Source organism: Gobius niger, assembly GCF_951799975.1.
Source record: "Gobius niger genome assembly, chromosome: 24".
Lineage (NCBI taxonomy): Eukaryota > Metazoa > Chordata > Actinopteri > Gobiiformes > Gobiidae > Gobius > Gobius niger.
Window position 1 is genome coordinate 7,292,604 of NC_136875.1, and position 14,606 is coordinate 7,307,209.

The 14,606-nt window shown below is 43.5% G+C and overlaps 1 protein-coding gene across 4 annotated transcripts in view; it reads left to right on the forward strand.

The window, feature by feature from the left end:
• The window catches only part of kif21b (kinesin family member 21B), a 163,143-nt gene that overhangs the window by 85,341 nt on the left and 63,196 nt on the right, over window positions 1–14,606 (forward strand). For all 4 annotated transcript variants that reach the window (XM_079582126.1, XM_079582128.1, XM_079582127.1 and 1 more), the window contains exons 9-17: window positions 3,010–3,199; window positions 3,287–3,350; window positions 3,552–3,740; window positions 7,396–7,582; window positions 7,677–7,824; window positions 9,716–9,904; window positions 11,370–11,569; window positions 11,643–11,750; window positions 13,968–14,278. In XM_079582126.1, the coding sequence (XP_079438252.1) occupies window positions 3,010–3,199; window positions 3,287–3,350; window positions 3,552–3,740; window positions 7,396–7,582; window positions 7,677–7,824; window positions 9,716–9,904; window positions 11,370–11,569; window positions 11,643–11,750; window positions 13,968–14,278 (1,586 nt within the window). The remainder of the gene's footprint in view (window positions 1–3,009; window positions 3,200–3,286; window positions 3,351–3,551; window positions 3,741–7,395; window positions 7,583–7,676; window positions 7,825–9,715; window positions 9,905–11,369; window positions 11,570–11,642; window positions 11,751–13,967; window positions 14,279–14,606) is intronic.

Here is a 14,606-nt window from a genome sequence, read left to right on the forward strand (position 1 = left end):
AGGATCACCACGACAGTCATGACGAACTGATAAACAGCAGGGAGTCAGCCAGCTTCCACTACACAACAGGAGTGTGTGTGTGGAATAATGCGCTTCAGTTTGTTTGTTACCGTCAAACAAAACAAATGTGTCAGGTGGAGACAGTTGACGGACAAACGAAGGCAGATGCAGAAAGGCTGCACATGTACAAGTCCAAGACCTAGTTTTGTCCTGAATTGGGCTTAGTTTTAATCTTCTTTTTGATTCTGGTTAAGTCTGGTCTTAGTGTTCACTTTAGTTACGTGTTTTTTGTTGATTATTTTGTGGAGGTCAGAAATTCTACAGAAAATCTCTTTCTATGACATGCCTTTTCGCTTGTAGATTGGAATCTTGCACTCACGAGTCATGTACAAAAATGTAAAACACAGCTATAGAATGACAATAGAATCACCGTTATTTCCCCTCTTTGTGATAATCCAAAATCTTCACACTTAAAGTGAGAGGCTGTAAGTTTGGATGTTTTACAAATTCAATCATTTGCGTACAATTGAACGCCTGGGCCTGCAATTTAACGCAACATATTATAAATATTAAATCCTTATTTTTCAAAGTCCCTCCCTTTGCTGAAGTTGACAACTAATCAGAATCCCTGGTGTGATGATTTTGACCGGCCCGTCAGAACCGATGGCCGCTGGCTGCTCTGCTTTGTGACACTAGAGGCCACCATTGCTGTAGTCCCTCCATATAGCCAGGATTAAAAGCATTTACATTTCAAGATATAATTACTCAAACCGTACCGAGGATTTTAGTGTAGCGCTAGTCGCCCATCGGAAAGCATTGCACTTTAGACACGTTAAAAACAACTTTAAAGCCTGGTTTCTCATTTTCCTAAACTTCCTACTGCTAGATATTCCTCCTGTGATAACGCTGGGTTAGCTACAATTAAAGAGACCAGCCTGGAAATCACGTACTAATGCGGGTCGGACTGTTAGCGTTGGAGCAGCGTGAACTACACGTCTACTACAGTGAAGATCCCGCCCTTATGCCCTTTTTAGGAACATGCTTCATCAGAGCTGGGGAGGGGGAGTCTGTAAATCCACCATGATTTCCCCCTTGTACGTAGTTATTTTGTCAAACGTGGAGGAGTGAGTAATGACGGTCTATTAGCAGGGGCGGACTGGCCATATGTCCGTTCTGGAGGAGCACAGAAGGGCCACTGGCTCTAGGGCCACCAGTCCCGCCTCAGACGCGCTTTACCCAAATCTAAAAGCTAAAAAGAAAAGCATCAAAATAGCGAGAAAAAGAGGATGAAAAGTCAACAAAAACGTGGGAAAAACACAGCAAAAAATTATAGAAAAAAATCATTAAAAAAACAACATCACTTTTGTAGGTCTTAGCTTTCAAATGAGGCGTTACATTGTTGATCTCCAGTCGAGAAGCTTTTAGATTTGGGTAACGCCCAGTATAAAAAAACATGAATCTAAAAGGAATTCCGTGGAGTATGGTGTGCCACAAGGTTCAATTTTGGGACCATCATTATTTATTATTTATATTAATGATTTTGCTTCTGTTTCTACGACCACCTTTCCAGTTCTTTTTGCTGATGATGCCAATCAAAAAAATAATAATAAAAAGCCGAACTGGGGAAAATGCACTCGTTAATGTTAAGGCGGGGGGTAAGAGGTTAAAATATGTATTTGTGGAAGTCACAATTACGCTAATTTGGGCCAGGCTGGTCAGAGTCCAGGGCTGTTTTTCAGTCCCAGTTCGCCCCTGTCTATTAGTAATATGTCTATGGTCCGACCCAATCAGGAGATTGTTAACTTTCAAAATCTTTTTCTCCCTCTCCTGATTTTGCAAACCAGAAGTGGCTTTCGGGTCCAGTCAGGAGGGGAGCTGGGTGGGACTTTGATTGTACTTTTGAAATCTTTCTCTCTCTTTTCTCACTTTGAAATCCCACACTGTTGCATTAAAGGTGCTCTATGTGAATCATCCCATTTTCAAACTTTGCAAGTCGGAAGTCGTTGAAGAAAGTCTCCCAAACCCATTGCATATTGCTGGGGGGCTGAGCTCCGTACGACCGAGCGCCTCCGCAGACGCCGGTCACTGACCGTCCTTGTCGGTAGGGCTGCAACTAACGATGATTTTGTAATCGATTAGTCTAACAATCATTTTTACGATTAATCGATGAATCGCTTGGCTGTGAATGGTGTAGTAAAGTTTTATTTGTTCAATTTTTTTTATCACATTATAGCTTAAGTCGCGCTGTTTAACCCCTTACCTCCCACCTGAACCGAGCACAGTTTCTCCAGTTTGGCTTTACCCCAGTCCAAAAGCTTCTGGAAAAAAGCTGTGAAAATAGCAACAAAACTGAGACAATGATGGAAATGTGACAAAAAAGTGAGAAAACATTGACCACAAAGTGACGAAAAATTGATGAAAAAGTGGCAAAAATGTCACAAGAAATTGACAAAAAATTGACGAAAAAATGACAAAAATGTGACAAAATGTGACAAAAAAAATGACAAAAATGTGATTAAAAAATGACAAAAAAATGAAAAAAAATGTGACAAAAAAAAAGAAAAAAATGTGATAAAAAATTGCTGAAAAAATGACAAAAATTTACAAAAAATGACCAAAAAAATGACAAAAAAAGTTACAAAAATGAGTTGAATACCCAACAAAAAAACTATGGAAAAAAAATCTGATGACGTGAGGAAAAAGATCCTCTCGGTTCAGACGGGGGTTAAGGGGTTAAGGAAGTGCTGATGAAGTTAACTAAAGGGAGATGTTTTTTGAAGGCTCTATTCATGAAATTTACATTGTACAAACCACTACAGACCCTAAATATAAAATCAAAGTAGGTTTTAATCAAAAATACTACATTTTTTTGGTCATTTTTGCTCCATTTTAGTCTGTGTGAGCCAGAAAACGATTAATCCATTACTAAAATAGTTGTCGACTCTTTCAATAATCGATTAGTCGTCGATTAATCGATTAGTCGTTTCAGTCCTACTTGTCCGTCCTCAGGGGAAGCGCGTGGCGTGCGAGGAAGGCTCGGAGGGATTCAGCGACTTGTTCCAGGAGAACTCCATGCTGCAGCGAGAGAACGACACCCTGCGCCTCCGGGTCAAAGCCATGCAGGAGACCATCGACCACCTCAACAGCCGAGTCACGCACCTGCTGGCCAACCAAGTCAGCCACCTGCTCGCCAAGTCCAGTACGCAGAGACACTATACAACAACCCATGACGCTGCTGCTGCTTCAAACTGTCGTAAAGGCCTGTTTTTGTTCCTTGTTTGCTCAGGTGAGGGCAATGAGGAGATCGGCATGTTGGTCCAGAACTACATCAGAGAAGTTGAAGAGCTAAGGTGGGTAGTGTTGAGATTTTTACTAGAGATGCACCAATCCAGCTTTTTTGCTTCCGATACCGATACTGCGGGTTTGAGTATCTTCTATCCGTGGCTTGCTGTGAGTGAATAAGCGGCTGGTCCTCTTGTCTTCGTTGTGAGATCAACAAAGTCTTCTTCATCTTTTCTTTTAAGCGTGTGTTCTTTTCCCGCCACTCTCAGGTCGAAGCTGCTGGAGAGCGAGGCCATGAACGAGTCGCTGCGCCGTCACGCGACCCGGCTCTCCGCTCGCCCCTCCCACAGCCCCGCCCCCGCCTCCGTCGGCATGGAGACGGAGGCGAGCGACGTGCTCCGCCGGGCCAAGCAGGACATCGAGAGGCTGAAGAAGGAGCGGAGGCAGAGGAGGATGAGGTATTGTTTCAAAGAGGACAGTAGATGGAAAAGTTAACGTTTTAACCATGTTGCCACATTGTTCCAAATGAGCCCCCAGAGGTAAACTTGTTGTTTCTTGGAATGAATGGCTGCTTTTCCCATTGAAATCTATCTGGCTCCAAATGTCATGACATTTTTAATGGCTTTTTTAATGGAGGAGAGTCAGATCTTTCAAATGAAGTTTCAAAATATCTAAATCCTTCATTTTGTGTGTGAGGCGGGTGATTGAGGGTTAAAGAAGCACTATGGTACTTTGTATGTGAAAAAACAACTTGATATTTTTGCATCATTGCACGCCACTAAATGTCAAGTACGCACAAATAAAACGCTGTTTTTTTCCTCATAAAAAGTTCCATAATGCACCTTTAACCTCCACCTGAACCAAGCACATTTTCTCCAGTTTGGTTTTACCCAAATCTAAAAGCTTCTTGACAAAAGTGTCAAAATAGCAACGAAAACAAGGATGAAAACACAAGTAAGTAGCAAAAAAGCCACAAAAAAGTGACAGAAGCGCAGCAAAAAAGCAATTAATACATGAGAAAAACAAAAAAGGAGAGAGGAGGAGAGGGGAGGAGAGGGGAGGAGAGGGGAGGAGAGGGGAGGGGAGTTAATCAGAAAAGAGTGTGTTGCATAAAACCCCCATTATTTCTACAAAAAAAATCAGTGATTTTGATTAAAACTAGCCTCTGTTTGGCTTAGATTTCTCAGGAACTGAGGCACATAGAACTAAACTGTTTTCACCTACGGAGAGCTTAGAGTCTTACCTTTCAAACGAGCCATAGCATGTGTCCATGTCTATAACATAGAATAAGCTGTGGTGCTACAAATATCTTGAAAAATGGCAACAACAACAAAAAAGCCACAAAAAAGTGACAAAAGCACAGCAAAAAAGAAACTAAAAAATGACAAAAACAACAACTATGACAACACAACCAACAAGGAGTTTTAAAAAAAAGACGAAAACATGACAAAAACGCTTCAAAATGCAACGCAACAAAGAAGTTTTGCAGGAATTAGCTCTCATATGAGGCATTACACTGGCCTATAGGCTGAAAGTTCTCTTGTCAAGAAACTTTTAGATTTGGGTAAAGCCGAACTGGAGAAAATGCGCTTGGTCAAAGTGGTGGATGAGAGGTTAAATATGACACATTTAGATTTACTTTTTCTGTTCACTGGAGTGTACCTCCCTCCTCCAAGCAAAGCAAAGCCACATTTCATTCCCCCTTTAGCAAACCAGCCCCATGTGAACCACATAGACCCTATTCTGGATGCTCTCGGGCTCACTTTTGTCCTTTCCTTCTTAATCTAAGCAGATAAAACCACATTTATTAAGACATGTACGGTAAATTCAGCTCCACTTCCTTCAATCAAACATTTTGTCATATGGCTTTGACGTAACCGCTGCAGTCAGGGTTAATTGTTCTCCGCTCTCCAGACCTAATCTCCCGAGTCCATCTCTCACTTTAATAACTCTTAAGGATCCTCGGGTTCAAAGCCGGTCTAAGTGGATTTGGCCTGGTCTTTAGAAGGTCCTCACCCTTGTTCTGTGCCTCCGGGTCCGGTGCGAGGAGAGGAGGTTTAATTAAGGACTAATTAAAGAGAAGCCGTTCAGAAGAGGCGCTGAGGGCAGGAGGGCAGTAAAAAAAAGGGGAAAGTTAGTTGTAAAAAACAAAACTCAGTCCAGATGTGCTGAAGTGTCCGCTGTTGGATGGTGAGTTGGCAAATGCGTCAGCTCTACTCAGTTTATGGTGATTTGTTTAATACGACTAAGTGTTTAGTTTCAACTCCACACTGTAGTTTTTTTTTTCTCAAATCGTTTACCACTAGAGATACTTGCTTGCTAGGGCTGGGACCGATATTGTTTTGCAATATATCGCAATCCTTTTTTGTTGTGATGCATGTATCGTATCGGAAACTAATTATCGCAAAACATTTGATACTCAACTCAGTTCTGAAAAATATATACATCCAAATGTTTTTGTTTACATGCATGAGACCCATGTATGTTCATTAACATGCACTGTCCCATCAAATAAACCAATAAATAAATCCAGATTTGGTGCTTATTGGATTAAACAAAAGAACCAGACTTTAAAATGTTGTAATCGATATCAGACTGATTCAAATTTCATTTTTTAAAGTTTGGAAACTCAACTTGCGCTTTCTTAATAAATTCATGCATTCTTCTTCCATTTGTCCACTTGTGGTCGCGGGGGCAGCTGTTGGAGCTGCCCAAAACACTTTGCACCAGCCCCTTATGGCTCCTGCTGCAGGTGATGGGTCCACAGTAGGCCGGCCTCATGATTCAAACCTCTCCATAAGGGGCTTCTGAACCACTCTTTGTCTGACCCATCACCTAGGACCTGTTTGCCATGGCAGACCCTACCAGGGGCACAAAGCCCTCGACAATAGAGCTCCCAGGATCATTTGGGTGCTCAAACCCCTCCACCACGTTAAGGTGGCAGTGCCAGGAGGGGTTAATCAATTAAGGGGAGACACTACAGGCAAAACTCAATTTTTTCCGTTTTTAGGTTTTGTGCCAAATTGGTCTCTGAACATACAAGCTTTCACCCAGAAACAGAAAATATGCCTAATCTTCACAATAACATGTTTAAATATTGCGCTGATTCAATGTTCCCCCATAGACTTATATGGGAGAACACAATTTCAAGGGCCTTTTTCTCAAAACACATTTTTCTGTCATTGTGGTGACACTATGTCCACGTCAGTCGGACCTAAAGACTTCACATTTTCCAGCCTTGGACTGAACAATATTTGGAAGATTTTTTCAGAGGGATTTTTTATTATCTAATCCCTAAGCCCCATTTATTGAGTTTTGAATGTCAAAAAATAAGGCGAAAATTACATTTTTACAACATTTTCCACTAAAAAACAGCTTATTTTAAAACTAAACAAGAAATCCCAAATCCCCTCTGAAAAAGTCTTGGCAACTCATTCATCAATAAAATGAAACCATAAATTTGAATGTAGCTCTATCCAGTATTCAGATTTCGTCGCCGAAAAGATGGGAAATTTGGGGCATTTTTAGGCATAAAACACCTTGTTCTTATATGAAAAGATAAAATGACAGAAAACTTGCAATGTATTTTTTTTCTCTCACATTTATGCCAGTGATCGACAGCAAAAGTTTCAAATTGATATCTGTAAATTATTTTTTTTTCCCTTCTTCACCTGCAGTGTCTCACCTTAATTATATGTTTTATTGCAATACGTATCATGTCTGACCCTCAGTATCGTGATACGTATTTGGATCACGCCAAAAGTGCATCGTACCAGCCCTACTCCAAACAGCTTTGTGTCCGGGAGTCTCTGACTGTAGGAATTGGTAGTGCTGCTGGTGGTCAGGGAATTCCTCATTTAAGGAATACGTGGTCTGCCAACGTTGAGTCGAGTTGCGCAAACACAGAGAGATCGAAAGTTTTACACCCCTTTAAACACTACGCACACCTTGGGTCATCTATTGGCGGGTAATGCCCAAATTGATCCTTCCATTTTCCTCTGGTTATCTGGGCCCAAGTATCAAGGACGCAGATAAACCCGGACCGCCCCAGACGTTTCCTTCAGTGAGTCCTGCCATAATTATTGATAGTAATGCCAATTCTCCTTCTCCCAGTCCAGAGATGGAGAAAGGTCTGAAGAAGCGCGTGAAGCTCCATTACCACGAGAACGGACAGAGCGGCCAGAACGGACAGAACGGACAGAATGGACAGAATGGACAAAATGGACAGAATGGACAGAACGGCCACTCACAGGAGAACGGGCAGAACGGGGAGATCGACTCGGACGACAACTTCACTGAGGTGAGGAGACGGTCCATGTTAAACTGTTAAACTGTGAGACACGTGTTTCTACTTTGTGTTGGATACATCCTGTTCAATGCCATGCTGTTCCCAGGACCTGATGTCGCCGCTGCAGGAGGAGGAGGAGGAGGAGAGCGGCTGCGAGGAGGACGAGGGAGAGGAGGAAGAGGAGAGAGAGCAAGAGGAAGATTTCGACAGCGATGAGAGCTGCGTGGACTCGGACTCCGACTCTGACGACAAAGGTCCGGGTTTGTCTTACTGTCATTTCTTTACGTCAACGCTGAACAGATATGCCGACATGCAATGAGTTAATTAATTAACAGTTGGGCTGTATACATGCCTGACTTTTGTTGTTATTGCGGCCATTTTGAATACCGAAGTAGACTGCAGTACTACAACATGTAACAATATCTCTACTCAGGATATAAGTGAAAGAAAACTGATTGACAGTGGCATTTTTATGTACTCGTAATCATTGTTCAAGGAGAAAAGAGTAAAAAAAACGGCCCCAGAGACGTTTATGTGAAGAAAACAGTGAGTCAGTGTTGAAGATGTTAGCATGCTACCAGCTAGCATTTAGCTTCAACAGCTCAGCTCTGCTCTGACCTCTCCAAGAGAAGGCCCTGAACCACAAACATCTGGCCTCGGATACAACATATGACAGAGATCAGAGCTGAGCTGTTACTGTAGTATTTCCTCAGTGTTCATAGATGTGAGACACACATGTGTTTATCGTGTTGAAGCAGGTGCTAGCTGGTAGCATGCTAACGCCTTGAGCAGCTTAAACACTGATTCAGACTCAGACTCTCTTGACATGACAAATGAAAGGTTAATTTAGCCTGAGGCGTGATGTCATTGGAAACGCATGTAGAATGTTCCAAAAGTCAAAGCTCTTTACTTCCCGGGCAGTCTGTACTCTCAGTCGAAAGAACGAGATCGTGGATAAGCCCAAGTGCCAGTATTTGATTGGAACACGATGTCGTGTTCCATGGACAACGCGAGGACGTGACATTGCGCGGAACATGACATTGCGCCGAACGCGACATTGCATGGGACGCGACATGGCGCGGAACACGACATCGCGCGGAACGCGACATTGCATGGAACGCGACATGGCGCGGAACACGACATCGCGCGGAACGCGACATTGCATGGAACGCGACATGGCGCGGAACACGACATCGCGCGGAACGCGACATTGCATGGAACGCGACAAGGCGCGGAACACGACATCGCGCGGAACGCGACATTGCATGGAACGCGACAAGGCGCGGAACACGACATCGCGCGGAACGCGACATTGCATGGAACGCAACTTCGCACGGAACACGACATTGCATGGAACGCGACATTGCATGGAACGCGACATTGCATGGAACACGACATTGCATGGAACACGACATCGCGCAGAACGCGACATTGCATGGAACGCGACATTGCATGGAACGCGACATTGCATGGAACACGACATCGCGCAGAACGCGACATTGCATGGAACGCGACATTGCATGGAACACGACATTGCATGGAACACGACATCGCGCAGAACGCGACATCGCGCAGAACGCGACATTGCATGGAACGCGACATTGCATGGAACGCGACATTGCATGGAACGCGACATTGCATGGAACGCGACATTGCATGGAACGCGACATTGCATGGAACACGACATCGCGCGGAACACGACATTGCATGGAACACGACATCGCGCGGAACACGACATCGCGCGGAACGCGACAAATCCAACAATGAGGAGGACTCGTACACACATAAATACAATAGTAATATTGTAAGTTTGAGAATATTATCACAGTTAATTGAACCCAAAAATAAACCAATTCCTTTGTAAATGGTCAACATCACATTTGTAAAAAAATAAACAAAAAGGGTAATAAAACCAAAGAGATAATTTTTGATATCTGGTCTAACAGTAAAGTTTGTTTAAGTCTTACCATGATTGACCAGTTTGGATTGGATCGAAAAACGGCTAAACGAGCTGGAGGCTGGAGCCGTTCATATTTCTTTGCTCTAACATTTTACTGCTGCTGGAAGTGCTTGAAAGTTCACCATGGACAACAGTGGTGTTGTTTTATCGGTCTGTTGAATGGTTCTGCCCTGTGTGTTCTGCAGGAAACATCCAGGCGGACCTGGCGGAGCTGACCTGCGAGATGGAGATCAAGCAGCGGCTGATAGAGGAGCTGGAGAACAGTCAGAGGAGGCTCCTGACGCTGAAGCTCCAGTACGAGGAGAAACTCATACTGCTTCAAAACAAGATCCGAGACACCCAGCTGGAGAGGGACAGGGTGCTGCACAACCTCAGTGAGTTTGGATGATAAACCCTTCACATGGATTTACGTTTAAAGCCAGACATGGCAGGTAAAAAGGGCAAGCTTTTGTGCAGTGGACAATTTTGAGATTTTAGCTGGTGTTTTACTCTGTTACAGACCCAAAGAGACTCAAAGATACTTATTTTATGACCTTTTGTCTTTAGTCCTTGGTTTTAAATACATTTTTGAAACCAACTTGAGGGTCAGTTGGTTTAACAGAAGAGCTCATGGTAAAAGAAAACAACGAAAGACACTGAAAACCAGTGAAAACCAGTTTGCCTTAAAAACAACCTTTGTGCTGATGATGCAGTTCTAACAGTAGTGCACCTGATCCAGATGGAAGGTCTACGCAAGACTGCTGTTTATTGACTTATCTGTACATTTATTTATCTGTACATTATCAGATGGCATCACTCATTCCTGTCCAACAGGACCCAGAAGGTGTGAGTGAACCAGACTGAAGAGAAACCTCAACAGAGTGAAAAGGAGAGACATCATCTCCAGATTGAAACAGAGAAACATCTCCAGAGAAGAATATTCTACTTGTTTTTTATCATGCTGTTATTGAAAGCATGTAATTATACAGTCTAAATAAAAATCATAATTGGTATACATAAAAAGTGATTGGAGTAAAAGATTACCCATCATTACAGCACACATTTGAGGAGATTGTGATCAAACAGGCAGGGAATTATCTCAGATCCCTCCCATGTCCTGCTCTCCCAGTGTGATCTGCTCCCAACCGGCCGACTCTATAGAGTCACTATTAAAATGAAAAAGAGATACCTAAAGAGGTGTACTCATTCCTCTCCGTTTCGGTGGGTCTCCTGAACTCAAGCCATACAACAGAGCGGTGATTGTGTCTTTCATTGTTTGTTTTGTCTTGAATGGTATGTTTAGTTTAGTTTTTTTGACAGGGACATGTACAGGAGCATTATTTACCACATGAAAAGATGCTTTGTACCAGACTTTAGCTCTAATCCGCATTTCCATTTTCGCATTTTCCATCTGCAGTCCCCGAGACATACAACTACAAAACATTGTACAAAAGGCATAAAATAATACAATTCATACTATTTACAGTGCTACACATTTTATTAAAAAAAGGTACATTTCATCAAACCGTGTTCCTCTGTCGTCTATACCCACCCCCTACCCTTCTCAGATGTAAAGTTTAGTTGTTGTTGTTTTTTTTTCTTTAATAGTTTTTAATAGTTTTAGTGCTGTCGGAAGTTTGTTCCATTCTGAGCTAGTTTTTCAAGAAAATGAAGACTGTTCTAATGCTGTTTTTTGTTTTGCTACATTGGCCATTGACTGTTGACCTTGTTGTTCTGACCATCTGATCAGAGGTCGATTGGACAAAGCTTTTTTTGTAGCCGTCATTGGATCTTTGACACACTTTTCTGCACAGAACAGACGCTAAACTGAAAGATCATCCGCTTGCATTGTCTCCTCAGTGTCTATGGAGAACTACACCGAGGAGAAGGCCAGCAAGGTCAAGCACGAGTACGAGAAACGCCTCAAAGAGATGAACAGAGACCTGCAGAAGCTCCAGGTGGCGCAGAAGGAGCACGCCAGGCTCCTGAAGAACCAGAGCCGGTACGAGCGCGAGCTGAAGAAACTGCAGGGGGAGCTGGCCGACATGAAGAAGGCCAAGGTACAGAGGAAGGATTCTGAAGTGGGTGAGTGTGAGGATGCATGTGAGGGGCTGATCCATGTGTGGGCTGCAGGTGGCGCTGATGAAGCAGATGAAGGAGGAGCAGCAGAGGAGGAAGATGGTCGACGCCAAACGCAACCGGGAGATCGCACAGCTCAAGAAGGAGCAGCGGCGCCAAGAGGTAAGGCATCAGATCTCTGCTGGGCGTGAGGGAATGACAGGAATGAAAGCTCTGTGCATCAAATGACTGAGCCGTGAACAAGTTGGACACAAGCTGCAAACCTTCAGGCAAATAGAGTAAACGTTTCAAAGAGGAGTTTTTGTTGACTTTTGGAGTGTTACCACAGATGAAAAAACAATGGTTGTAGACTGCATGTTGTAAGTAGTACCTGGAAGACATACCTGCAGCCTTCATTCATCGCCTCATCAACGGCAACCTTCACTGATCATCCAATCACGGCCTCAGCTCAAGCGGCACCTTCACTGCTTTCTTTCATTGGCCAGGATCCCCTTCTTAACTCATTGACTGCCAATGACGTCTATAGATGTCAATTGTGTTTTTCAGTGGGAACGACTGAAGCAACGTGTCTGGTGTTCAAATCTTAGTTGTAGTTCTTTTATTGAATCACTAGGTGGCAGCATTGCTCATTGAATGTGATCAGAGTCAATGTTTTGCTTGATTACCAAAAGCTAGTTTTCTGAGCTTTTTGGTCAGAAACCAGCATTTTGGGTGATTTCACCTACTTTCTACAGACGATTACTAATGAATGGAAAGAGGTACAACCAAACTTTTTTTAGATGAAAGAAGAGAGTCTAGTCTTTCTTTTGGTGGGTTTCGTGTTGACATAGACCTACATTATCAGTGGGTCTTGAAAAAACAGTCAAAATCCTGAAAAACCTCCTGCAGTGGGGAGCTCTCTTATTCGAAAATGGTTGGCAGTCAATGAGTTAAGCCCCCTGGTCAATCACTTGGCCATTTCCCAGCCGGGCTGCGACCCTCCTCCGCCCCTCCTCCGCCTAGTCTCTCCTCAGGCCTGCTCATCGGGTCGACCGGCCGCCCCGGGTCTCGTCCTACCACCACCAGTGTCCGAGCTCCGGGGAAGATTCTGACAAAAATGGGAGAAAGTGTTTCCTCAGACTGTTTGCAACCAGAGCTTGTGCACGGAGCAGGAGAACACATCCGCTACACGTGACACAGAGCGGCGGCGGGTCACGTGGCCTCACATGTGGCGCCCTCTCTCACCTCACAGTCTGCACCTCACAGCTCCATGGTCTGAGCGCGACTGACGGCGATGTCACAGGGACTTTGTCTTGACTCCGTTTTTTCCCCGATTAAGCATGTTCATGAACGAATGGACGGATGAGGAAAAGCCTCATAATGACACTTCAGCCTATTGTGGTGTAATCTGACTGTCAAAAGCTTCGTACAACCTCTCAACCTTCATCCCAATTTACACAACTTATTTTCAATAATTTGTTGAAATACTAGGTCTTTAATTTCTTGTTTTTAAATGAAACTGACTAAAACGAGACTTAAAGGAACAAGCCACCATTTTCCCATACTTGACATGTTCTTAACTGAGCTTAGACGAGTTGATGCGTACATGTCTGGTTCCTGTCTGGTACGTGGCAGCTTCCAACTTCACCCCTGTTTGGAGCTATAGGAATACACTGGGAGAGGCCAAATGCTAACACCATCTTTGGTCGTTTTGCGTGACTGGTTTGTGTGGCTTGAAAAAATAAATTTAATTCCCATTTTAAAAGTAAACTATAGGATTTATTCCTCTTTTTATATGGCTATGTGGAGAGTTATATGAGCCTCCTTGCTATTCATATGGACAATATATTGTGAATTGGCTGTAGTCGCATTCTTTTCACAAAAAGTACAATTTTTGTCCAAAGGCAACTACACTACAAAATGTGAATATCAAGCATTGGCTTAAATGACTTGAATTGAGGAAATGCCTCCTGTTTTTGTCGGTTTTCACTCATTTAGACACTTTTCCTGATCGGACCTAGTTTACTTTGCTTGTTTGAGGACATTTCAGACCAGTTCTACAGGTAAATCTCGCTTGAAATAAGAAAGTAAAATTGCCAATGAGATAAGACCAATTTTCTTACCCCATTGGCAAAGAAAATGACCTGAAATAAGGACGAAATGTATCGAAACGAGTCAGAAACATCTCAGAACAAGTGAAATAATCTAGGACAAATGCCCAACAACTTCTTAACTAGTCAAAACAACTAAAATTTGGATTATTATGCTCAAATTGAGATGTTTATACTGATCTAGTTAATAACTTTTTGCAGTGTAGCAACTGATATTTCTCCTGTGTGAAAACTCTAACTTCCCTCAGAGCGTTAGTCATTAAGCACTTTTCACGCCCTCTCCCCACAGTACCAGATCCGCTCTCTGGAGTCTCAGAAACGCCAACAGGAGCTGGTCTTGCGGAGGAAGACGCAGGAAGTGACGGCCCTGAGGAGAATGGCCAAACCCCTGTCCGACCGCGTGGCCGGGAGAGTGACCCGCTGGACCCAGGGCTCTCCGGACTCCGGGGCCGAGCTGTCGGCCTCCACCCCGACGTCGGAGCCCGACCCCGGGAGGGCCTCGGTGAGCGGCCTGGTCCGCCACTGGAACAACAAAAACAACATCTACGGAGGCTACCTGGCCGAGAGCGAGGGCAGCATGGACGGGACCAGGGTCATCGGGTAAGAGCTTTGGCAGAGTGGTTTGTCTCTATCTAGCTGTGTGAAGGTTGAGTTTCTTCCATAACACAAACCTTTTGACTATCAACAACAACACTACGTGAGTAATGGCTGTCATGTCCTCTGAAACAGAAAATAATAAGAAAATTGGTCAAAGTTAGTTGTACACTTGAACAGAGCTGTTTCTAGACACAATAGGGGCCCCGAGCTAGAGCAATACTTAGGGGTCCTATGTTTAAAAATATGTGTGCAAATCCCACATCAGACCAGATCAATGTGTATTTTTTTTTGCTGTTAAACAGTAGTAAAATTATAGTTTTATAATTAAAGG